General features: G+C 34.5%; 4 protein-coding genes and 1 pseudogene across 4 annotated transcripts; 3 read left to right on the forward strand and 2 right to left on the reverse strand.

Annotated features, from left to right (window-relative positions):
- Window positions 1-364: 364 nt before the first annotated feature.
- On the forward strand, window positions 365-3,834 carry LOC105804820 (sodium/hydrogen exchanger 1). The gene is made up of 14 exons (XM_012637597.2): window positions 365-691; window positions 762-880; window positions 964-1,061; window positions 1,197-1,256; window positions 1,344-1,390; window positions 1,480-1,674; window positions 1,901-1,947; window positions 2,048-2,114; window positions 2,233-2,333; window positions 2,423-2,524; window positions 2,672-2,810; window positions 2,897-2,959; window positions 3,047-3,130; window positions 3,229-3,834. Exons 1-14 carry the CDS (start codon window positions 506-508, stop codon window positions 3,547-3,549), a joined length of 1,629 nt encoding a protein of 542 aa, XP_012493051.1. The 5' UTR covers window positions 365-505; the 3' UTR covers window positions 3,550-3,834.
- A 110-nt stretch (window positions 3,835-3,944) lies between these two features.
- LOC105804822 (hypothetical protein) lies at window positions 3,945-4,720 on the forward strand. The gene has a single exon (XM_012637599.2). The coding sequence runs from the start codon at window positions 4,113-4,115 to the stop codon at window positions 4,647-4,649; it is 537 nt and encodes a 178-aa protein (XP_012493053.1). The 5' UTR covers window positions 3,945-4,112; the 3' UTR covers window positions 4,650-4,720.
- A 221-nt stretch (window positions 4,721-4,941) lies between these two features.
- LOC105804821 (phosphoglycerate mutase-like protein AT74) lies at window positions 4,942-7,173 on the reverse strand. The gene is made up of 2 exons (XM_012637598.2): window positions 6,480-7,173; window positions 4,942-5,505 (listed from the first exon to the last, which is right to left on the reverse strand). Exons 1-2 carry the CDS (start codon window positions 6,955-6,957, stop codon window positions 5,111-5,113), a joined length of 873 nt encoding a protein of 290 aa, XP_012493052.1. The 5' UTR covers window positions 6,958-7,173; the 3' UTR covers window positions 4,942-5,110.
- Window positions 7,174-19,850: 12,677 nt separating this feature from the next.
- Window positions 19,851-20,442, reverse strand: LOC105801255 (disease resistance protein At4g27190-like; annotated as a pseudogene).
- Window positions 20,443-21,425: 983 nt separating this feature from the next.
- Window positions 21,426-25,269, forward strand: LOC105804817 (uncharacterized). Its single transcript, XM_012637594.2, has 9 exons — window positions 21,426-21,562; window positions 21,911-22,106; window positions 22,218-23,232; window positions 23,931-23,998; window positions 24,088-24,152; window positions 24,317-24,420; window positions 24,561-24,633; window positions 24,717-24,897; window positions 25,019-25,269. Exons 2-9 carry the CDS (start codon window positions 21,920-21,922, stop codon window positions 25,102-25,104), a joined length of 1,779 nt encoding a protein of 592 aa, XP_012493048.1. The 5' UTR covers window positions 21,426-21,562; window positions 21,911-21,919; the 3' UTR covers window positions 25,105-25,269.
- The last annotated feature ends 128 nt before the right edge of the window (window positions 25,270-25,397 follow it).

Raw genomic sequence — 25,397 nt, forward strand, 5'->3', positions numbered from 1 at the left:
TGGATCTAAAGTATGTTTTTCTACTTGTCTATGGGTATTGATTCAACATATCGATTATCGAATCGTCGCTTGGAGCTCGCTAGCGGAATTTTTAAAAAAAAATTAAGAGACTAAACTTTTGAATAGTTTAGTGACCAAATTGTAACTTTTTTTAGTTGAATGGTCAAAACGAAAATTTAACCATAATTTAGTGATTAATGGTGTTTTTTTTTTCTTTCAATATCTTTCGATTCTACGTGGCAGAACTTTATCGGTCACGTGGCAGGTAGTAAGATTATAGAAAAACATGTAGCATAGAATATAATTCGCATAGCACCTAACAGTCTTCCCTCCAACTGTATCTTTAAAATGTAAGGAATATCAATCTCTCACTTGTGCATCACTGAACTTGAACCCTTTAAACATCAGTTTCATCAATAACCCTTCATTTCAATCTCTCCACAAAAACCCTTTTTTTTTGTTGTTGTTTTGTTTGAATGTAAATTTCATCTATAGACCTTCCCATATGTCCACCATTGAAATTGAAACCATGTCCCATCTTTCGACACTCCAAAGTTCATCAGATTTTCTTAGTACAACCACCATAATTGCACTTACCATCTTCTTTTCACTCCTTTGTGCTTGTATCATCATAGGTCACCTACTTGAAGAGAACCGATGGGCTAATGAATCGATTACAGCACTTCTTTTGGTATGTTGTCTTTATGACCTTAAATTTGTTTTTGGGGTAAGAATTGTTTGTGATTGAGGCCTGGATACAGGGATTGTGTGCTGGAGCTGTGGTGTTGTTGGCGAGTAAAGGCAATAGTTCTAAGATTCTAGTGTTCAGTGAGGACTTGTTCTTCCTTTATTTGCTTCCTCCAATCATTTTCAATGCCGGGTACGGTTTACTCTGATCATTTCTAGGTGAATTTGGTCAGGTAAAGATAAAATTTGGTAATTGAACATGGAAATCTACTGCAGATTCCAAGTCAAGAAAAAGCAGTTCTTCAAGAATTTCACAATAATTTTGATGTTTGGAATATTTGGTACAGTGATTTCATTCTGCCTCATATCAGTAGGTAAGATCTACTGTTCCCTTTACTATTTACCAGGGAAATTTGATTGTTAATCCTGGAATTCACCTTAGTTATTATATATGCAGATAAGCTTGAACAAAGTCCTAACTTGGTTAACATTTGCTGCAAATATTGCAGGTGCCTTTTTGCTGTTCAACAGAATCGGTGTGACATCTTTGAATACTCAAGATTACTTGGGTGATATAACGATTCCTGGTTCATAGTTTTACATGCTGCCTGGATATTTTATTGTCCAGAACTCACACTTTCAGTTTCCTCTTGCAGCTGTTGGTGCCATATTGTCAGCAACTGATACTGTGTGTACATTGCAGGTATATTTGATAAAATTTCTACTGTTTTGGTATAAAGATAAGTTTGTTATGTCACTAATATGCATGAGTTTGGTTCTTATGTTGAAAAGGTTCTCAGTCAAGATGAAACGCCCTTCCTTTACAGTGTTATATTTGGGGAAGGAGTGGTGAACGATGCTACTTCTATCGTGCTTTTCAATGCAGTTCAATCACTCGATTTCAACAATATCGATGCCATGATATCCTTGAAACTGTTGGGGACCTTTCTTTACCTCTTCTTCACCAGTACCATTCTTGGTGTAGTAGTAAGTCTTAACATTTGGCTGCTTCAATTACTGAAAGATTTTTCAGTGAATATGCTTTCACTTCCTTTATTTCTTCCGTTACTATTTAAGGCTTTAAGCAGTATCCATATCAGCCTCACAGTTTTGGTCTTGTTTCATCTAAATTTGAAGTTACTTTGAGGACTTAACAAGGTTTTCAATAAAGACTAAATTTACTCACTGCTGTTTTTTTTTTTTTTTTCCTCAGGCGGGTCTTTTAAGTGCTTTTATCATAAAAACACTCTACTTTGGAAGGTACATATGCCTTATTTCCGCCATTTATGCATTTCTTACTAATGTTTCTTCCAATAGTTCACGAGCAGTTATATAATCCTTTGTTCTCTTAAAATTACAGGCATTCGACAGACCGGGAAGTTGCACTCATGATGATCATGGCTTATTTGTCATATATGTTGGCTGAGGTGCAATTTTCTTCTTCCTTCTTTCTATTATAATAAGTCTGGGATACAGATTTGAAACCAACATATGAGACGCTTATCTTTGAAAATCACGAGTTTATGCTTGTATTTTTTCTTGCAGCTACTGAATCTCAGTGGGATTTTGACAGTTTTCTTCTGTGGCATTGTCATGTCACATTACACATGGCACAATGTTACTCAAAGCTCAAGGATAACAACAAAGTAAAAACATTCCTTTGTCTTCAATGAATCTTCAAGAACCAAAACTATGACATGTTTAATCCTCATTCTTTGCACCGGTTGATGTTCAGGCATGCATTTGCAACAATGTCATTCATTGCAGAAACATTTATATTCCTATATGTTGGCATGGATGCCTTGGACATTGACAAATGGAAAGCCAGCAGTGCAAGGTTTTTTCCCCCCTCTTTTCTGATGTATCTTTCCAGAAAATTAGGCGGTTGTCACTCAACTAATATAACTCCAATATGCAAATTGGTTGATTGAGCAAGCGGCTATAATTTCATATGATTCTAACTTGGATCACATTCTGGATTCAGTGCAGGAACTTTTATTGCTGTCAGCTCAACACTGTTTGCATTGGTGTTAGTTGGAAGGGCAGCATTTGTGTACCCTCTAGCAAACTTCATCAATTGTATTCGTAAACGAGACGGTTCAAATATCGCGTTTCGAAAACAGGTAATATACTTAGCAACCGTCCAAGCATTTAGCTATTGTCGAACAGTTTCCAATCCAAACTTTTCTCTAACTCCTTCAATTCTCAGTTTATAATGTGGTGGGCAGGCCTCATGAGAGGTGCTGTTACTATTGCACTGTCTTATAACCAGGTATATGCTCATATTCCTAATTTTGGTTTAATAACTTAATTTTCTTGTTTCTTTATTGATATTAAGATCAAGTATGCTCAAATGCAGTTTTCAAATTCCGATGATGAAGATACCCAAGATTCAGCATTGATGATCACCTCTACCATTATTGTAGTCCTGTTTAGTACAGTGGTAAGCTAATTAGTTCGTAACTTAATGATTTGACTTTGTGCAATATACTGAACTTGCCATGTCAGAAACATTGATGTAATAATGTTGTTGTGGAACAGGTTTTTGGTTCCATAACCAAACCATTGATAGAAGCAGTGCTACTAAGACATGCAAAACCAAATGTTTCAGATGCTACTGATATCCCCAGCCTAGATGACTTGAGACTTATGTTCATTGAAAATGGTGAACCAAGTGACATGGGAGCAGGCCCTAGGAGGAGTAGTTTGAGGTTGCTATTGACTCATCCAACTTGGACAGTTCATTACTTATGGAGAAAATTTGATGATAGATTCATGAGACCAGTTTTTGGAGGAAGAGGGTTTGTTCCTTTTGTGCCTGGTTCACCCACTGGTGCCTCTGATGAAGCTTCAAGAACTTGAAGAACAATCACATCTATGTTACTCTGACTCTTTATAGGTATGAAGATATGACCTTCTAGAGATCCTCCTAATACAAGAAGAAAATACAGAAAACTGAGCATACTCATATGTGAAGATACACCGGAGTCCCAGTAACATAGCTCTGTAGGTATTAAAAGTTATTTATTTATTTATTTTATTTTTTGGTTTGTTGATGATTCTATAGTAAGTGCTTTTCCTATCCCACAATCAAATATTTTGTTTTTTCCTTTTTTGTAAAATAGTGCCAGTGTAGTTACGAAAGTATCTGCGTACAAGTTTTGTTCAATTCTAAGAATAAATAATTATCTTCTGAAAGTCGTGCTATCCTCTTATGCTTTGCACACAAGCGATAGCCAATAAAGGTATAATAGACAAAGACTTGCTATTAAGAAAAAGTAAAGCATTTCTCCCAAGTAACATACATTTCCTTGCTTCCAAGTAAAGCATTGCTGAAATGAGTTAAAACGTTCCCTTTTATTCCCATTGGCAGATCAAATGTATAAAACAACCCTATACCCTTTTTTGAACCATATCCCACAAAAATGGATCAAATCTTTCTCGGCCTTTGCCACAGGTTGTACAATTTCATCACGAAATATCTAGCAACATATGCCATGAAAAGTGTAACATTAGGCGATGTTTCTCATCAGGCTTCAGCTCAGTTACCTTCTCCAGGTGCTGAATCAGCTATATCGAGCTCCATGACCGACCAAGCAACACACCCTGTGGCTGAAGCAACACCAGTTGAAGACTCAAGTTTGCAGGCCAAAGTAGAGCCAGAACCAATGTATAATCATAGTGAAAGTGGAATTCCTTCTGCAACATCTAATGAAGAGAAAAATGAGGATGTTATTGAAGCAGCAATGTCTGAAGCTCGACCTCCAAAGAAAATGGTTAGCATAAATGATACAGTAGAGGAGATGACTGCAACTGCAAGCAAGAAGAAAAGTAAGAAGAAAAAAAGAGCAGAAAAAATGGGTTCATTTGACCAAGAAATAGAGGAACCAAAACCTTTGAAATCGATTCTAAAAGTAGGGTCTAAGATAGATTATGAGAGCAACAGTTTGGGGTCTACCTGAATTTACCTTGCTGGTAATGTTCTTTGTAATGGTTCTTGATTTGTGAATATCATATCATATCAATTTGTGAACTTAGATGAATTATTGCAGTTTTGATTCTCCATGCCAAAAGCAAATTGAGAGAACTCAACACTGTTTAATTTAACCCTGAGAACACATGAATATCATATCAATGCATTATCCTTTATCTTCAAACAAATCCATTATTATAAAAATATTAAAATGCTGAATAAAAGTTTGTTTTTAAGTTAATTTATTAAATTTTCATCAGTGATGATCTTGCTACATACAGTTGCTGGTTAAATACTTATTTTATTATTATAAATGAATTAAAAACAAATAAACAAAGGGCATTTGTTACATCCATCTACATAAATGAACTTTCCAATGAGGGTATCATATGGCACAACTTTTGCACCCTAAGAATCACTTTCTAGACCAATTTTTTTGGCGAATGAATATCAACTTCTTTCAACATCATCTTCTGAGTCTGATTCATAGTCAAAAAATGACCTAAGATACCAAGTACAATGATCATTCCAGTCAGCTTTGTTGCCATCAATTCGCCATTTCTGGTCTTTTATCATTTCCGGAGAGAGTCCCCATTCCAGCAATTCTTCATCCGAATGATTTATTGCTAAGCTATATTCACCGCCATGTCCCAACTCCATAACTCGAATCTCACAATTCCCAAGATTATTTAAGCGCTCGAATTGTTCAACCGTCCATTTGAACCACTTCATTAGGAACACCCGTGAGGCTAGACCGTGTGAGATTATTATGAGATTCAAGTCCTGAGAAGAATCGCTATGAAGCCTATTCAAGTCTATGTCTCTCCAGAGAGATTCAAGAAAACCTGCAAATATCAATGATTTATCTTCGATTTAGCATCCACTGATCCAAACTACATATCAAAAGCATTTAATTATTTGGATTCATTCTCTAAGATTAAAGAACAAAATAAGATTATATATCAAACCACAGATATGAGATCTCTTTCCAACATCACTTGAAAGGATAGAATCATATCTGGCTCAATCCTACTTCTAACTTGAAGACTTTCAAAACCAGTGAACAATGAGCATACACAATTATGGTTAGCTCGCTCAAAAATGGATGACATGGCAAACCAAGCACTCAAAAACCATTTTAGCGAATAATTCCGGAGAAGGTGCTCTCGATACTCATCCACAGCTATCATAAGAAGAATTAAAACCACTCATCAAGTAAAATTATCTAATATTTTTGCATGTCCTGCTACCAGACTATTACCCAAATAGAAACATTTCGGGGATAAAACAACTTGCCGAACCTATTTCCTAGCATTTCAAAGACATCATTTTGTTGCAGAGTTAAAAATATGCACATATCAAAGAGATCTATGCTCATAAATGGTTAAGTAAGCAATGAAAGACATGCTTGTATAAAAAGCTTAACAGTCCCGTAATATTACTTCTCTTTTACCATTAACACAACAGAACCCAATTTTCATTTAGAAGTTCATAGCTATCAGAGTTGCAAAGCAAGCCATTGCCAATTAGTACCATTTCCAGAAGCATTTCTTTCCAACAATAACAAGAAGAAAGTATAGATTGATTTTAACAGTCTCTTAATATTTTTGTTTTTCTTATTGCTTTCACAATCAGTGAAGAATACTAAACTACTTTAAATTAACACTTGCACTTTCTTTTTTCTATTTCTTAAATGACCATGAACTGATAAAAAACCATTCGATTCTCCATCCACAAATGACCATTTTTCTTCATAGAAGCTTAATGCCCTAAGCAAAATTTACAAAAAAAAAAAACTCCAGAATGAAGAAGAACTTACTTGAAACACGATCAAAAACATCAGCGGCGGATTCACCTTCAGGGAACCTATAAAAAAACCTCCCAAACCTTTCCCTCGTCTCCTTGATAATTTTCATCCTTTCCTCAACCTGGAAATTCCCAAAGTCCTGTTCTCTAATCCTACACTCTTCCCTTACGCCAATCACCCTTTTCTTTGAAAACGATTTCCCGATCTCCCGTAACGTGGATCGGGTGCGCTCGTAGGGAGAGACATAGAAGTAGACCCGCCAATCGGGGCAAGGCCCATGGCTGGAAACAAGGTCCCGAAGGTGGGAACCAGCCAAGCGGGCTTGGGCACGGCCTCCTTCGGTCAAGGAGATCTTGTAGTCGGGGGTTGTGGAGTAGGCCGAGGTGTCTAAATTGCCTTCGGACTCACCATGTCGGACTAGGATTATACGTTTGGGTAACAGCCTGGTTTTGCAGGATTGGTGGTTGTTTTTATGGTTGTTCTCTTCCATTCTTGTGTTCAATGAGGGGAAATAAATGGGTTATTGATGAGGAGAAAAATGGTTATTGTATTGAAAATGGAAATCTGCAGTTTGAAAGATTTGATTTTTCTCCTATTTATAAAGCTTGGCTTGTTGAAGGGTTTCTTTTAATTTCTTCAGGCATTGTTTACACGATTCAATGGGATAAGATTCCATTTGTCTTTCTTGCGTTTTCTTTCAGAGTTTTCAACGGTCTTAATTTCTGCATTTATTTTTTTAAAATAATTCGAATCCAACTCATTTTATGAACATTGTCTCTTTCTCCCTTTTTAGAAATCTGGGTTATTCATTTTATAATTAATTTTAGGATAAACTACTAAAATACTCCCTTTTATTTCCTTCAACTTATATTTTGTGAAACTTTATTCTCATGCATTTCAAACAAAAATTTTAGGTTAATTATATAATTGGTCCTCATATTTTTCATTTTACAATTTCAATTTTTCTTTATGTTCTTTTAACTTTCTTTTTTTCTTTATTTTCTATTCTCTTCGCTTCTCATCTATTTTCCTTCATTCTCCGTCTCTTTTAACGTAAAAAAAATTAAATTGCTTAAAAAAAAAATATAGAGACCAATTGTATAATTTAACCTAAAATTTTCGTTAAAATGATGATTTATCGTGCCACATCATCTCACTGTTACACCGTTAACGATAATTAATACTCAGTGACTAAAATATTATAAAACGATAACGTAAGTGACAAAAACATAATATTTTTAACATAAATAACTCAAATATAATCTAAGACAAATAGAAACACCTATTTTAATAGTTTACCCTTAATTATATAATTATAGTGGGGATTCATTTTTAGGATGAAATAAGTCAAAAATGACGGTGGGATTCATTTTTAGGATGAAATAGAACACGGTGAGGTTAGGTGGCGACAACTGTGTCAAAGGAAATGCATTATCGGGTTTGGGTGCGGGTGCGGGATACTGTAATGTTTAAAATGTCAAAGCTGTTGTTCATCCTTTTTGACAGTCGATGGCTGTCTGCGCCAAATTTCACACAGGATGAGAATCTTGTTGCTTCAACCATTGTTTACATGTTTTATTTTCATTTTTTTAATCATTTAAAAGAGTTTGTTTTACCCTTAAAAAAATTCTAGGCAATCATGAATCGTGTCACTCATTCAAATACGAAGGTTCACTCGAAAACTAAAAGAGTTTATATAAAAAATAGGTTCGAAAAATAGAATTAGACAAAGAATAAGACCCGTTTTTTAATAGGGTCAGGCCTCGAGTAAGGTTTTTTTGCTTGGGCCTGGTTTATTTCGACCTAGCCCAAATAAGATGTTTTGTTGTCATTTTGTTGATGTTTCGCTATTATATTGTTACTATTTGGGTATTGTGTAACTATTGTTTTATTTTTAATTTTGCTACTATTTTAGAGGCATTTACTTGTTAAAATGCAACTATCTTACTGTCATTTAAGTATAAAAAAATTTTAAATGTATTTTCAATTTGTTGAGAAACATTTATTTTAATTTTTTTGTGTATTTGATGTATTATATTTTTTAAATTTATTTTCATATAAAAATAATCTAAAAGATTAATACGGGTGAGTCGGGTCGGACTTGAGTTTAGCATTTTTAATTTGAGTCGAGCTTAAGTAGAATTTTAAACCCATTTTTCAAACTAAGCATAGCTCAAACCTAAAATTTTGCATCAACTCGACTCGACCTATAATCAGGTTTATTAACAACTAGCATCTTAAAATGGGTTACAATGATGGGCTTGTTGTTTGGGCTAATAAATAGCCTACGGGAAAAAAATTTAGTACTTTATGTTACAAGACCTCAGGGTGATAATCAGTTTGAGGAGCTGGACACTAGTAAGCATTTTATTCATCTCCTCTGTTAAAATAGATGTCGATAATGGCGATAGAATAATCGCAAAAATAAAGAAAAATAAGAATACACAGATTTTATGTAGAAATGCTTTCAGGAAAAAACCACGAGTAGTGGAGAATAAATTCACTAATGTTGAAAAACGAATGATCCAATATGAGTTTTGACTATATTTATTTAAAGGTTGAAAAACTTCATTCTAATCAATGTCAAATAGAAGAAGTGTAGTTCTATACAGATTTTACTTATGCAGCATGGTCCGTACCGCGAGGGTCGGATTCTACACAGATCCCCTTATTTTACCACTATATTTCTTTAATAAGGATTTGGGTCATACAACTTTAACAATATCTACATTTACACGAATTCTCAATGAACAAGTTCTCCACCTCTTCCACAAAACCCTTAAACGGGTATTCTTCAACAATAAACACCAACCAAGTCTAAGCAATGCTCAAACTTGGTTATAGGAAGTGACTTAGTCATCATATCTACAGGATTATCATGAGTACTAACTTTCTTCACAACAATATCACCACGAGCAATAATATCACGCACAAAATGATATCAAACATCCATGTTCCTTGTTCTCTCATGAAACATTTGATCATTTGTAAGGAAATGACACTCTGACTATCACAAAATACTGTACTAATATGAAGGTTTTTACTGAGTTCACCAAAGAGTCCCTTTAACCAAATAGCTTCTTTACAAGCCTCAGAAATCGCCATGTACTCGGCTTCAGTAGTAGACAAAGCAACTGTAATCTGCAAAGTGGCTTTCTAACTGATTGCCCAACCCCCAATAGTAAAGACATACCCTGTGAAAGATCTTATTTTATCAAGGTCTCTAGCAAAATCAGAATCAACATACCAAATTACTTCATCTCTAGTTTGTCCAAACTATAAACAAACATTAGTAGTACCTCGTAAGTATCTAAAAATCCACTGAACTGTTTTCCAGTGTTCTTTACCAGGATTCTCCATGTATCTACTAATTGCATATGGTAAATCTGGATGTGAGCAAACCATAGCATACATGAGAGATCCTATTGCACTAGAATATGGAACACGTGACATGTAACACCCCTAACCCATATCCGTTGCCGAAATAGGGTTACGGAGCATTACTGGAGTTTACAGATCAAATATAATTAAATCGTATCATTTACTATTCATATCCAAAATCAGACATATTCAATCATATTGTCCCTTAAATGGACCTCGAGGCCCAATTCATGAGTTAGAAACAAGTCGAAACTAAATTGAGAACTTAGAGAATTTTTCGTGAAATTTTAAAAATTTCTCCTAGATGCAGAGGACACACACTCGTGTGGCCAGGGCCGTGTCAGCACACTTGTGTTCCAGGCCGTGTGGGCATTCGATATGAAGCACACGGCCGTGTCCTAGCCTGTGTCCTTACCCGTGTAACTCTCTGACTTATGTCATGCGGCCAATCACACACCCGTGTGCTAGGGCGTGTGGATAATTTAATTTTTAAAAATTAGGTGTAGGAGACACATGGCCAAACCACACACTCGTGCGCATGGCCGCGTGCCACACACGGCTGCGACACACGCCTGTGTGTCTACCCATGTGGATGAAAATAGACCATTTTCAAGGCCACTTTTCTCACCTAATTGGTCTTCCACCTAAAACCGCATTTAAGCACATTCACCAACCAATCCAAGACATTTAAACCAAGCCAAAACCAAATTCTTATGCATGATGTATCATGACATTGATTTAAATATCCAACTTAATCAATTGAACATATTCTTACTTAAGCATATTTAAACCCATAATATCAATCATCCACACTTACATATCAAACATAGTATAACCTCATACATTTACATTAACCATACTATCACTAGTCATTCCAATGGCTAGTTACAACCAAAACATGTCATCAAATTTGCCTAACTTAGCCTATACATGGTATATATGCCATTATACCAAAATAAGTTTGCTATTTGTAATAAAACGAGCTGAATGATAGTGTGATAATGCTCTGACCGATTTCTAACCTTTATGAGCTTCCGTGCACTATAAAATAGAAAGAAATAAATAGAGTAAACATATAATGCTTAGTAAGTTTGTATAGCAGGAAATTTACTTACCAATTATATTCATTTAAAATAAGCACTCATAGTACATCCAAACCAATAAAATCAATAGCCTAAACACATACAAATCTTCATCAAGCATATTAGTCATGAATTCCAAGTACTTTTCATGTAACAAAGATGAGCTCATCATATAACAATTTCATATAAATATGTTTTCCTCATCATATATTCATATAACTTTTACATTTAAAATAATTCATCTCAAATTAAGATTATCTCATATCGAAACTTTGCCTGTTGAATTTATTTGAAATTTCAATGGATACACCGGTAGTACACTTGAAGTGCTGTAATCCATCAATTCATATTCAGGAGTGCTCAATAGAGCACATAATCGGGAAGTACACTCTCGAGCCATATAATGGGAAGCTCATGTGAGCCATGTAATAGGAAGTTTATCCGGGCCGTATAACGGGAAGCTCATAAGAGCCATAATCAGGAAGCTCATGCAAGCCAATAACGAGTAGCTCCAAAGAGCCATTAACGGGAAGCTTCGGATAACCATATATCAGGAAGTTTAAGTGAGCCAGTATCGGGAAGCTCACAAAGAGCTTTTAATCAGGAAGCTCACGAAGAGCCATATATCGGGACGCTCATAAGAGCTGTGGTGTGTCTACAACACATGCAGGATCACAACCGATCAGGATGCTCCGAAAAGCTATTAACGAAAAGCTCACAAGAATCATTTAACGGGAAGCTTGAGAGGGCTAATAACGGGACGCTCTTTCGAGTTGTGGTGTGTCCGTAATATATGCAAGATCACATCCAATACGGGAAATCTTGTATCCATCGAATTTCATTTATTCAATCGGAACTTGATGTTTGTCAGGTATTGTCGGATATAATATTAATTTCATATTCATAACAACAATACAATCACATACATAACATTCAATTCAAGCATATAAATATACAAAATTTAGTTACACGAACTTACCTCGATACTTGTTCGTATTTGAGAATCTACTAATCCGATACGTTTTATTTTCCTTGATCCAATTCTGTATTTAGTCTTTCCAGATCTATATAAATAAATTTAATCCTTAATTTATTACATTTCACATTCAAATCAATCTAATCCACATCTTAGGCAAAAGTACCATATTGCCCCTATACTTTTAATTATTTCCAATTTTTTCCCTAGGCTCAAAAAATGAAATTCATGCAATTCAATCCTTATTCCAAACCTAGCTGAATTTTTCATATAAGATTTACAGCTCATTTATTTCACAAAAATAATAAATTTTCCATGAATTTTACATCTTTACAATTTAGTCCCGAAATCACAATTTCATCAAAATTCACTTTACAAAAGGTGTTTATCTATCAACAACCTTTCATTTTCTACCATAATTTCCAATTTTCAGCATATTCATCCATGGAAAAACTTTGATTCTTTGATAAATTTACAAATTAATCCCCAAAATAGATAGATTAGGTTATTACGATCTCAGAAATTAAAAAATTACTAAAAACGGGACTTGAATACTCACCTAATTTGGCCCAACAAGTTTTCTCTTTCTAGGGTTTCCATGGCTTTTTAATTGGGAAAGATGATATAAAATGATTATATTAGATATTTATTTTATTTATCATCTTTTATTTATTTCAATTTCCAATTTAGTCCATTTCTTTTTCTAATTTTCCATGGATGAATCATCAAAATATCTACTAACTTCTCTTAATGGTCTAATTGCCATATAAGGACATCAAATTTTAAATTCTATAGCTATTTGCTACTTATAGCTACTAGAATTCAACTTTTACATTTTATGCAATTTGGTCCTTTCCTCCTAATTAAATTTAAAATCCGTAAAATTCTCTTATCAAAATTTTCATACGTCTTTCTTATCGTAATGCAGATTATGCAATATTAATAAAATAAATTTTCTTTCTGACTCGGATTTGTGGTCCCGAAATCGCTGTTCCGATTTTACTGAAAATGGGCTATTACATAACATGTAATCAATCTCATCATCTAATTGTGGAGAAAAAGTCGATAAAGTCTGAAATGGGCTGCTAATAGAGTACTAACAAGCTTAACACTCTTCATATGGAACTTGCAAAGAACTTTCTCATTGTACCATTTCTGACTTAGGTACAATTTACATGATTTTCTATCTTTGAGAATCTCCATTCCAAGTATCTTCTTTGCTGCTCCCAAATCTTTCATCTCAAATTCTTCACTAAGTTGGGCTTTGGCCTCATCTCTCATTTATGTTTGGCTGCTATCAACATGTCATCAAAAAAAGGAGTAGATATACAAATGAATCATCATTGTTTTTCTTAAAACAAGCACAACTGTCAAAGCTGCTTCTTTTGAAATTATGAGTAGTAATAAATGAATCAAACCTCTTGTACCATTTCCTTGGTGACTGTTTCAGGCCATAAAAGGGACTTTTTTTAGCAAGCAAACATAATCCTCCTTTTCTAAGACTATAAAACCCTCTAGTTGTTGCATGTAAATATCTTCCTCAAGTTCTCCATGCAATAACGTTGTTTTTACATCTAACTGCTCAAGCTCCAAATCATACATGGCCATAATACCAAACAAGGCTTGAATCAGACAATACTTCATAACTGGAGAAAACACGTTTGTGAAATCTACACCTGAAATTTGATTGTAACCTTTTGCAACCAGCCTTACTTTATATCTAGGTTCTTTAACTCTTAGAGTCACTTCTTTCTTCTTGAACACCTATTTACAACGAACAACCTTTTTACCCTTAGGAAGCTTCACTAGATCCCATGTTCTATCCTTATGGAGTGATTTCATCTCTTCTTGCATGGCAATCATCCACTTTCCTAAATCTTAACAGCTAACTGCCTTGGAATAAGTAGATGACTCTTGATTTGCATCTATATCTTCAGCCACGTTTAAAGCATAAGAAACTAAATCAGCCTCAGTAAACCTCTTTGGAGGTTTAATTTCTCTTCTAGGTCTATTCTTGGCAATAGAATATTGAAAAATGAATGATCTAAGAGAAGTTTCAACTACATTTATTTAAAGGTTGAAAATTCTTATTCTAATCAATGTCAAATAGAAGAAGTGTAGTTCTATACATATCCTACACAAATCCCTTTATTTTACCACTGTATTTCTTTAACAAATATTCGGGTTACACAACTCTAACATCCTCATATACAACACTGATGCCCTTCAATTTCACACCAATTGATGGGCATGGGTTTTGAAGTTGAGATTGCAATCTAGAAGATTAACATGTAAATTTTCATTTGTTAGATCTACGGGTTAAAAAAATGAGGTGATCCAATTTATGAAACCCATCAATAACTAGAAGGACATGTGAATGCTTCTCAACTCCTTAACAGTCGCATTGTTTGAGGCATCAAAGATCATATGGGTAGGATGCCTACCACTAGGATGAGGTTGCAAATTCATAACAAAAGGTGTCATATGGCACTTAGGGGTAATTTGGACAAGTATAAATTAAATAGCTCTCTTTGTTGGCTCTTCTAGACCCATGTACAGGTTGTTTGGCATATATGTTAAGCCTAGTATAATAAAGACTGAAATTGTTCAATTAGAGAATTTGATTAAAGAATTTTCTTGAAAAATTAATTTGGAAAATCTAAGTGATTTTTGGAAAAAATTAATTTTGATCAAGTAAATTTAAATTAATCAAATTAATTAAAATTTTTTGAAAGTCAATATTCTAATTAGACAATTGGCCTAATAAGTAATTGAACTTGAAAATTAGACCTGAGATCATAAATTAGGCTCGAGAGCCCAAAACTAAGACCAAGACCCAAAAATTGGTCAAACTGGGTCTGATATGTGAAATTGGGTCGACGGTGCAACCGATGGCTAGATCAGATCGGCCGGGTCGTCATTGACCCGAACCGAACCGAACTGACAGCAACCGAACTAGCTCATGGTACCGTTAGGGTGTGAACCTACATCGTCAGACACGGTGGTGTCTGTGGCTGTAACGGTGGCGTCTCGGTGGCTAGCGGCGGTTGATCGTTTGTGGTTGAGTAGTGGAAGAGTTACACTTATTGGGACTCACCTTTTTATACCAAATTATAAACAATCAAAATTTCCATTAAACATAATTACAATTATAATTCTAAGTGCATAACAATTTAACTCAAGCATACCGTATGAACTTACCTGGTTAAGACAACAAACAAACAACTCTCTAAGGACTAATCTGTAATTTTTGTTATTTCCCTGATTATCTTTAATTTGGTCCAATTTCTTATTTATTCAATAATTTAATTCAATTTATCAATTCCAACCCTTTTATTTCATCAATTATAAACATGTATCAACTCAATTTAATTATTTGACTACCCTTAAAATTTTGCATGTTATTCAGTTTAGCCCATTAAACCGAACTTACTATTTCTTCCAAATTTGAACTCCAAATTTTAAACCCACTTCAATTATGTCCATTTACAGCCTCCTATTATCAAAATTTTAAAAAATCATACCAATTTAAATATATTCACAATTCAATCCCTAACTTAAAACTAACAAAATTTACTTAACAAATTAATTTTATTTCATTTCTAAGCTTCAAAATCTACCATAAATATTCAAAACTTTAAATAATATAAATGAAAACTTTTAAATCTTTGAAAGTTTTGAAAACGAAGGTACGGATTAGTTAAACCTAGTTGCAACGATCTCAAAATATAAAATTTACAAGAAATAAGCTTGAAAAACATACCATGCATAATAAATGAAACTTGATTGATTTTTCTAAGGTTTCAACCATGGGGTTTCGGTTGTAAAAAGAAGAAATAAGAACATGAAAATTTTATCACCTTTTATATTTGTTTATTCCTTTATTTAATTACTAAAGTGCCATTAACTATACATATTTTTAATCTAAAATACACATGCTTACCGTCCACTATCTTAACTATAGTTAAATTGCCATAAAGATCTATTCAATTATGATTTTGCACTCAATCAACTCTTTTAAGACAATAGCGATTAACTTTTACAATTTTTATGATTTAATCTTTTTTAATTAATTATTCAAAAATCAAAATTAATGGGCCAAACTTCAATTCACTTATACTACAGCTTTGTAAATATTTAATAAAAATATTTACGAGCTCGATATATGCAAATAAGGTCTCAATATCTCATTTTCGAAAATCATTGACCTTCGGTACGTACTGCTTGTACCTTACCTTGACTAACTGACTAATTTAATAAAATCAATGAAACCACATTTTATTATAACACTATTTTTAACTCGTAAATATTAAATAGATAATATTTACTTATTTAATCATCGAAATTGTGATATCAAAACTACTGTTTTTGACACCACTAAAAACGAACTGTTATAGATAAAATGTAGAATATTTAGGTAGATATCAATATGTATATCCAATCCAAATCGTATTATAAAAGTTCCATAGCTACTACAACATTATATTCATACTGTTTAGATGATTGATTTTAAAGTCATGTTAGCTTCATACAAGGTGAAAAGGGTACACTAACCTGAAAAACTTATGTAGATTATTATTCATTTATTTTTGTTTGATTTAAGTGGAATGTAATTGTTGTGTGGTTTCCATGTTTGGGTTAACGAAAAATTTTGTATTTTTAAAAACATCTTAATACATATAGTTTCTGTGTAAAGAGTTATCTTTTATAAATTATGATGCATTTGAAAAATGATGCAACTAAACTATTTAGTTGAAAAATAAATAAATAGGAAAACATGAGTAATTAAAAATTTATCTCAGTGTCGAGATCAGAAGAGACAATGGAGAAAGACGATGACTAAAACATATTAGAGGCTAGATCTAACATTCTTTTATGTTATTTAATATGGACTTTTAATGGGGATTTAAGTGATTAACTTAAAATTTTGTACTTTTTAAATGGACTAAAAGAATAAATTTTTTGTAGGTCCAGTCAGCAATCTATTAAGGGTTTTAATGGTTGAGTGATATTTTAGTTAATTTTAAAAAATAATGACTAAATTAATTAAATTTTTTTAAAGTGATCAAAATAAGAATACGATATTTTAGAGTGACACTTGATGTAATTTAGGAAGATGAAATTAAACACCAAAATAATAATGTTGTTGTGGAAATCGGTTCCAAGAATTAAGTAACAAATTCATTTTCCTTTTTTTTTTATTTGTTTTATCAAAGCTTAAGTTTCAAACGGGTGAAAATCCTACAACAACACTAAATTCACGATATAATTACAACATGCTTAAATTCATTGAGACATTTCAACAAACATTAAACAGGCATTGTGTTTGGTAATTTTTTTTATTTACATTTTTACTGCTTGTGCTAACCCCCTCAACACTTGAACACAAGCACAATGATTATGATATTTTTTGTTTGGAAGAAAATCCATTGTTGGTTAATTGTTACTTACCATTTTTTTTTTTTAAATTTGCTTTTGCTACAGGTGTTTGTTTATTGGGCAAGAAGGAGAGTCATTGGCTTTGATAAAAGAAAACCATTAGGCAAGACTGGTTTCGAATTGACGTTTCGGATTAGTAATTTCAAACGGTTTGCCAAGATGTGAAGCCACAATAGAACAAATATTAGCGTGAAGAGCTTCTCACTCAAAGTGGTTTGCTTGTAATAAGGTTATCCTAATAAGAGTATGAATTACTTTATTCACACCTCCATAATCTAATGAAATGATAAAGATTCAAAATAAAATTGTAGCATTAAACAATCATGAAGGGTTATACCAAATTCAATAATAAAAGAACATAAATTTTGTAATGCTTCGACCACCAATAAGTAATCCGATTGATTAGATTTAGAAGGGACCTTAACTAAGAGGGACAATCAACTCGGCCATTCATGGTTCAACCAGCCCCTCACTCCAGCCGACGTAGCTTTAACAACTTGGCCTCGAGAATCCTGAATGACAGCAGCGTACCCCACACCTGCTCATTGAAAATGTCTTGAGAAAGGGTTGTTTTTCTTCACCAACTACTCCTATATCCTGCTGCTCCCTTGTAGACTAAACCTTGGTATAAAATCCAAAACAAAGAAACAATGAGTACCTAAAGGAATAAAATAGAATATTTAAAGGTAAATTAAAAGAATATAAAATAGTACATACCTTTATTGAAAGCAAATGTTGGATAGTGCTGTTAAGGTCATTGTGCCAATGTCCCGTACCGTTTCCATCTTCTAATCTTTCCACCAATGGCGCCTTTAAAACTCCATTTCAAAATATCCCCAACTCAGGACAACCGGTCAGTATTAGTAAGCATGGTCACTTGAGCAAAAGCTCTTAAGTTGCGGTAGATTCACAAGCTCCAAACTTTGCAACCTGCTGAAGATAATGTCAGCTGTTGCTTCATTTCCTTCACTTGCAACCGTTTCCTTCATTGAAATGCAGTTAATTATCGTTAACACTTTGAGTTGGGCTATACCCTGTACTGCTAAACATGTATGTAAGTATTTCATTCCTTTGCAATTTACACACATACAAGTTGGTGAGATCTTGAAACACTGCTGAGGATGACCCTAAGCTCATCAGATTGTCACATTTGTAAAACTTCAACAGTTTCAAGCTTGGGTAGAATGTGGTCTATTCGTACGTCTTTCTTCCATAAACAATCTTTTAGATTATCAAGACCTTCCAAGTTTATTTTTTTTAATTGTCGACAAAGTTGGAGCAGCATACATCTCCTTATTACCAGTATCTCCTTCCATACAGAATAGCTCTTTGATTTCACAAGAATGCAACTTCTTCAAATTTTCCTCTTCTAAAGTGCAATCTTCACAATTTTCACTTCATCCAAATGTAAATCTTCACTTTTGTTTATCAACCTCTTAATTCCACTATCCAAATCATAAATGCTTGTGGTTAGCCAGAGTTTTAGGGTTCTTGAATATTAGTAGCTTCCAAAGCATTGCCATTCCTCTCTTGGGAAAATCATGTAATTCCAACTTTTTGCAACTCCAGAAGTCCTTTGGTGTGGCCTTGGCATTCGAAATTTGAATTTCTAATTTGGACAAATGAGACAATGTGTTGAGTTCAGCAAGAGTAGCACTAATTTGTTTATTCCAGCTCTTTCAACTTCCTACTGAATAAAAGTGACACCCCATATATAACTCTTCTAATCTTGACAGACTTGACAAGACATCGGGTGAAATTATTTTGAGTTTGGTACAACCACTTACATCTAACAACTTTATTTTCACCAGTTGCCCGATTTCCTTGGGTACAATTCTGATATTAGATTCCATAAAGCTAAGGGTTTCTACTCTCTTGACCCATCCAATAATGGTTATATTATCTCCCAATTCACATTGGGCTAGGCGCAATGTATTGAGGCTTGTTAGGAGATCAATTGATGAAGGTAAAGAAAAAAATGCATACGAATCAAAACTAAGATTTTAAGATTTGTTGCTTCCTTGAAGAAGTCAGTTGACAACATCTGGGAAAGTTGCTTGCTATATATAGGGATAAGAAGTAGCCGCGGACAATTCGACTAGTCAGGAAGCTTGGTGATGATAGGACACAACAAACAAATCTTGTTGCATATTTTCATTGACTCTCCATCTAGCCAATCTCTTAGAACATCCTCCTCTGCTAAGGTAAACACCGAATTGTTCTTTGAAGCGATTGATTTGACGACAATATAAGTAAGATCATGCGCATCACAGTACTCCTCATTGGTACTATTACCATCAAGCAACAAACAAGATCTTTGAGGGTACTCATCATTGTTCACAACCTACCTCGTGCTTCTTTCAAGGTGTTGACACCATTAATTAAACCCAAACCAAATGCATATCTCAACAAGTCTTCAATCGTAGTATGCTACAAAGGCTGAAAGTCTGTTTAAGACCATCACCTTGTAAATGATTGTAGCTAAACTCTATAGCCGAGTACCCATTAGTAGGTATCTCGACGATTTTTTCTGAGGAGGGCCTTTGTAGTTTTCGTAAAGCAGCATTCCAAACAAATACTCTTATTTTCCAATGCCCTTCTAACTGTTGCAATGCAAAGCGATAATCTTGCACATTATTTGGCTACCTCAAATGCGGTGGGTTAGAGCTCAACACTTTCAGCACAGTCCCTAACCATCTTCTTTAAAAAAAAACACTCCCAAGCTTCTTCGCGTCTTTGTAGCATCCATCTCATTTCTTAGAACATTTTGATCTTTTGACGTCAACAGTATCGTGCATCCTTTGTGCTGACTTCCAAATGGAATTCCGACTTCCTCGAGATCTAGTTTCTTCCAAATATCATCTAAAACTATAAGTACTTTCTTCTCATTCATTAACCTTTCACATAATCTATGGCCTCTTACAATCGTACTCTTTTCTTCAATCTTCAAAACCAATAGCATTGCTATTTGATCTTGGATTTTCTGAATGTTAGGAGTTGAAGATACAATGGCCATAACCACCGAATCCAATAACTTACCCTCTTGGACTTGTCTGGAAACTTCTTTGACTAGTAATGTTTTCCCCACACCAGGCATACCCTACACTCCAATCATGCTCACAATAGAATCTTGTAGTGGCCCCATGATATAGTTGAGTAACTTTTGTTTTGAGGCATCAACTCCATTAGGAAAATCCCTAAAATACCTTTTTTTTTATCTTAATTTCATACATATTACATATGTGTCATTATTATTAGTTTCAAACCAGATGTTTTATCTCTACTAAATTTAAACTTTTAATTGAGTTGATATTACGAGGTAATTGGATACCAACTCAGTTGGAGAAATGACTAGAATTCCATTTTATTTTAATTTCGTACATACAACATATGTATTATTATTAGTTTAAAATCATATATTTCATTATTTATTGAATGTTATTTTTAATGCACACATATATTCTAAATGTCTTGTTTTCACACCTACATGCATGTAATACAATTACTTATTTATTAAAATTGCCAACATTTTATCAAATAAAAATAGATTAATTATGCGATTAGCCATTGTACTATGCATAAATTTTGAATATAGCCATGTACATTAATTTGGTCATTTTAGTCCTTGTACTTCTCAAAATTTAAAATTTTAGTCCTGACCAAATAGTAGTTTATTAAATTCATTAAGTTGAGTTATGCCCAAAATCTTATGTTGGAGACAAATTACTCATAAAAAAATAATTAATGGATTTAATCATCGTGGTTTGTGTCAAGATTGGAATTTCAAAATTTGAAAAGTACAGGGATTAAGAATGGCCAAATTGAAAAACATGAATTGAATCCACAACTCTACACAAAGTATATGACTAATAACAAAATTTAACTAGATGGATTTTGATTGCTACTATTTGGGTTAGGATGAAAATATTAAAATTTCAAAAATATGGGGACTAAAAGTGACCAATTCGAAAAGTATAGAGATTAAGTATGATTAAATTAAAATATAAGGACTAAATTCATAACGCATGCATATTACAAGGATTACTAGCAGAATTTAACCATAAAATTATATATCCGATTTTTTTTTTTGAATTTTCCCTTTGAAAATTCCCGGCCGACTTTTCTTCCCCTAATTTATCCCTCTCGTCTTCCTCCGGTCCCCGACCCAAGTCCTCCCTTGCCTTCCAAGTTTCCGATCGAGGAAGGAATTAAGTAAGGTAAATTTTAAAACCCTAAACATAAGTTGAAGATTTGATTTCTACTTGAGTCATGAGTTTTATCTGGTTTCTGCCTCTGCATCTCTATGCTATATTTGATTTTCTGTTTTCGATCCTACTGCTACTATATCTCATCTCTCTGTTTACGTTATTAGGAAGGAGATTTATATATATTTAAAGGTATCGGTTTAGCCGAAATAGCGGTTAACGTAGTTATTGATGTGAAATTTGTTCACACCGCTTTGAGTTCTTCAGCGGTGGTGGACGGCGCCGTTAATGCGAAATACCGGCCGTGAAACATCTACGCCACTGATATTTGAAACCCTACTAATAATTGTATTTGGGCAGGGGAAGCCAATGGCGAGTTCTTTGAAAGAATACCTAAAAAGATACGAGACCAAAAACGAAGAAGAGGAGCAGAAGAAGAAAAGGAAGAAAAAGAAGAAAACTAAACCCGAATCATCAGGTGTTCTAGTGGTGGATGAAGACCCAGTGTGGCAGAAACCTGTTAATCTCGAAGAAGATGAGGGCAATGATTCGCCTGGTTAGTTTAAAAGTTAATTCTTAAATGTTCTTATATTTAATTATTATTTATTTTCAGTTTGATGAATTTATAGTTGTTAGTTACTGATTATGAACTTTATTGTTTACCTAGATGAGAAGCCACTAGTGGATGAAGATATAGAAGTAAAAAGAATGAAAAGGCTAGAGCAGATTAGGTTGAGGAGGGGCTACAATGCCATTGCCGAAGATGGTAGTGGTTGGGTCTCGCTTTCTCCTAAACACGCTAATATGGTGGATCCTAATTCTGATATTTCCCCTCCTCGTAGGCAGCGGACACGAAATGACACACCTTCTCCAGAACCTGGGTTGAGGCATTCAAACTCTGAAATAGAAGCTAAGGATTTGTCACCTCCGCGAAAACCACGTTCCCCTGGTTTGAAATCTGATTTGTCACCGCCAAGGAGAAGTAGGGCTCATAATGAGACAACATTAACAAGAGAAGATTCTGATTTGTCACCTCCTTGCAGGAAGCCAGCTCGGGCTGATTCACCAGAACCTCGACTTAAGGCTTCTAGAGGTGGTTCTGATTTATCTCCTCCTCGGAAGCGGAGGGTTAGGAATGACACACCCTCACCAGAAGCTTTAGTAAACAGAGCAGATGGTACTGATTTATCTCCTCCTAGGAAACGTAGGGTTCGGAATGACACACCTTCACCAGAACCTTTAGTAAACCGAACAGATGGTACTGATTTATCTCCTCCAAGGAAACGGAGGGTTCGGAATGACACACCTTCACCAGAACCTTTAGCAAACAGAGCAGGTGCTGGTCTATCACCACCTCGGAAACGAAGGGCGAGAAATGATACACCTTCACCAAAACGGAGGGTGAAGCCTTTGAGAGAAGGTGCTGATAGTGATATGTCACCTCCACGGCAAAGGTCAAGACGCCAACGTGCACAATCACCTGAGCCTGATATGCCCCCACCTAGACAATCTCATGCCCAAACATCTGAGCTTGTTCATGATTCGGATCTCTCCCCTCCAAGGAAAAGTAGGAGGGAATCAACTGGTCCTGCTTCTTTGAAACAGCAACCCAAAACTGGTTTAATTTCTGGCAGTGATATTCGAGAAGAAATTTCAAAAACGAAGAAGGATGATTGGTTAAGGTACGCATCCTGTTTAACTATTCAGATATAATTCATTTTTCAGAAATCCTCTTAGCATTCTGCATTTTTCATCCTTGAATTATTAATAGAAATAGGGTAAATTATAGGTACTCACCAATAGATGCCGATCCTCGAGTTCAGTTGTAGATGTTAGCCTACTTTGTTTTTAGACAAATTGCAGAGGCTGCTTTCTTTTTGGTTGCAGTAATTATTACATGTGGCCGTCCTTTATGTAGTAACCTGGTGTAGAAACTTATGGCTTATTCCATGAGTAACTTGGTAAAAATAACTATGTTGATGAAATGAGAGAGAGGTGTAATATACAATTGCATGCAAGCTAAGGAGCAAAGTTCTCCAGTTTTATTCTTTTACTTTGGATGGCAACATGATATATATGATTATAAATGCTAAAACAGTCAAAATTGACTTCATGTAACTTCCAATTTGATTCTATCTTGTGTTCTTGCATACTTAGAGCTTCTTTTGCTAGCTGAGGGAAGTCATTGATGTGTAGTTAGGAAACCAGAACTCTTTCCTAACTTTAACCCGTGAACCCTCCAAACACAAACACCAAACACAGAACATAATCCAATAATCTTTATTGCCGGCAACAAATCAGATAAGTTTTACAGCACAACAACAATGGAAATAGAACATAATACATTTAATTTCTTTTTCTCTGGTCTTTGGTTTATTAGGTTTAAGGAGATGGATCCATCTGTAAGCGGACGAGGTGCTGAGCCTGTATTTCGTGATAAGACAAAAGGTGAATGACGAGCCACTTTTAGGATACATCTACTTGAAATCTTATGTACATTTGCTTCTGGCTCACACATCCCTTGTGAATTCTTGCAGGGGAGCGCATATCAAAAGAAGAGTACCTTAAGTCAAAACGAAAAGGAGGAGAAGAAAAGCCCAAGGTACAACATGGAAAATTTTGCTGTAGAGTTCATAATTGCCTTTATTTATTTATTTTCATTTTGATCATTGTAGCCAATTCTAGTGCTGCATGTCTGGTAAGCATTAGTTTACTTTGATCTTAGCGAGGAAATAATTAATAGTCTGGTATTATGTTGTTAATCAGGAGAAAGAGTTGGAATGGGGCAAAGGCTTAGCCCAAAAACGTGAAGCTGAGACTAGGTTGCAAGATTTAGAACTCGAGAAGAGTAAACCATTTGCTCGAACAAGGTAAGATAACAGATTCTAAACAATGTTCTGAGCTGTAATCATTTTACATATTACTTCACTGTATCTTCTGCTTGATTTAGATTACTTTGTCTTTATTTTGCTGCATGTAGCAATTTTATATTTACAACTGGTACTTGCAGGGATGACCCAGAGCTCGACAATATGTTGAAGGATCGACTAAGATGGGGTGATCCTATGGCTCATTTGGTCAAGGTAAATTAACCATTTGTTTGTTGCTGATGGGAATTCAGGTATTTTAACACTAAAGTTGACATTTTTTTAATAATATTTTGTAGAAAAAACAACCTGAGCTGGTTCTTAAAGACCTAGGGGATGCTGAGAAAATGAAAGAGTCAGGGTTCATAGTTCCTCAAGATATTCCCCCGCATAGTTGGATAGTAAGAAAACTAGATGCTGCACCAAATCGTTATGGTATAAGACCAGGAAGACATTGGGACGGAGTCGATCGTAGTAATGGTAAATTCATTTTTTATTTATCGAAAAAAAATACTAAATCCTCAAGTTGGTTCTCATTATAACACATTGTCAAAAAAATGATGGAAAATTCTAATCAGCTGCTGCTCTGCATCTTGTGTAGGTTTTGAGAAGAAAATGTTCACCAAATTAAACGAGAAACGAGCAACGGAAAGGGAGGCGTATCTCTGGTCTGTATCCGACATGTGATTCAACTCATCCACTGCAGAAAATTGAGAAATTATTTGCTTCATGGTTTTGTGCCAAATTTAAATTATAACAAATCAATGGTTTTGATCCATGATAATTGACTCAGTGAGTCTTGACTGGTGTATTATCATTTCAAATCAATTTTCATCAACTTTTGGGCGTCAATTTTATAGGTTTCGTGCTTCCATAAGCTATGATTTTGGCTTCCATATGCTTTGCTTCTGCTTTAATGTCAATTCACAAAGAGTCGCTATCCGTTACTTTCTTCCATAAATTGACTGATTAATTGATTA

The sequence above is a fragment of the Gossypium raimondii genome, chromosome 11, assembly GCF_025698545.1.
Source record: "Gossypium raimondii isolate GPD5lz chromosome 11, ASM2569854v1, whole genome shotgun sequence".
Taxonomy (NCBI): domain Eukaryota; kingdom Viridiplantae; phylum Streptophyta; class Magnoliopsida; order Malvales; family Malvaceae; genus Gossypium; species Gossypium raimondii.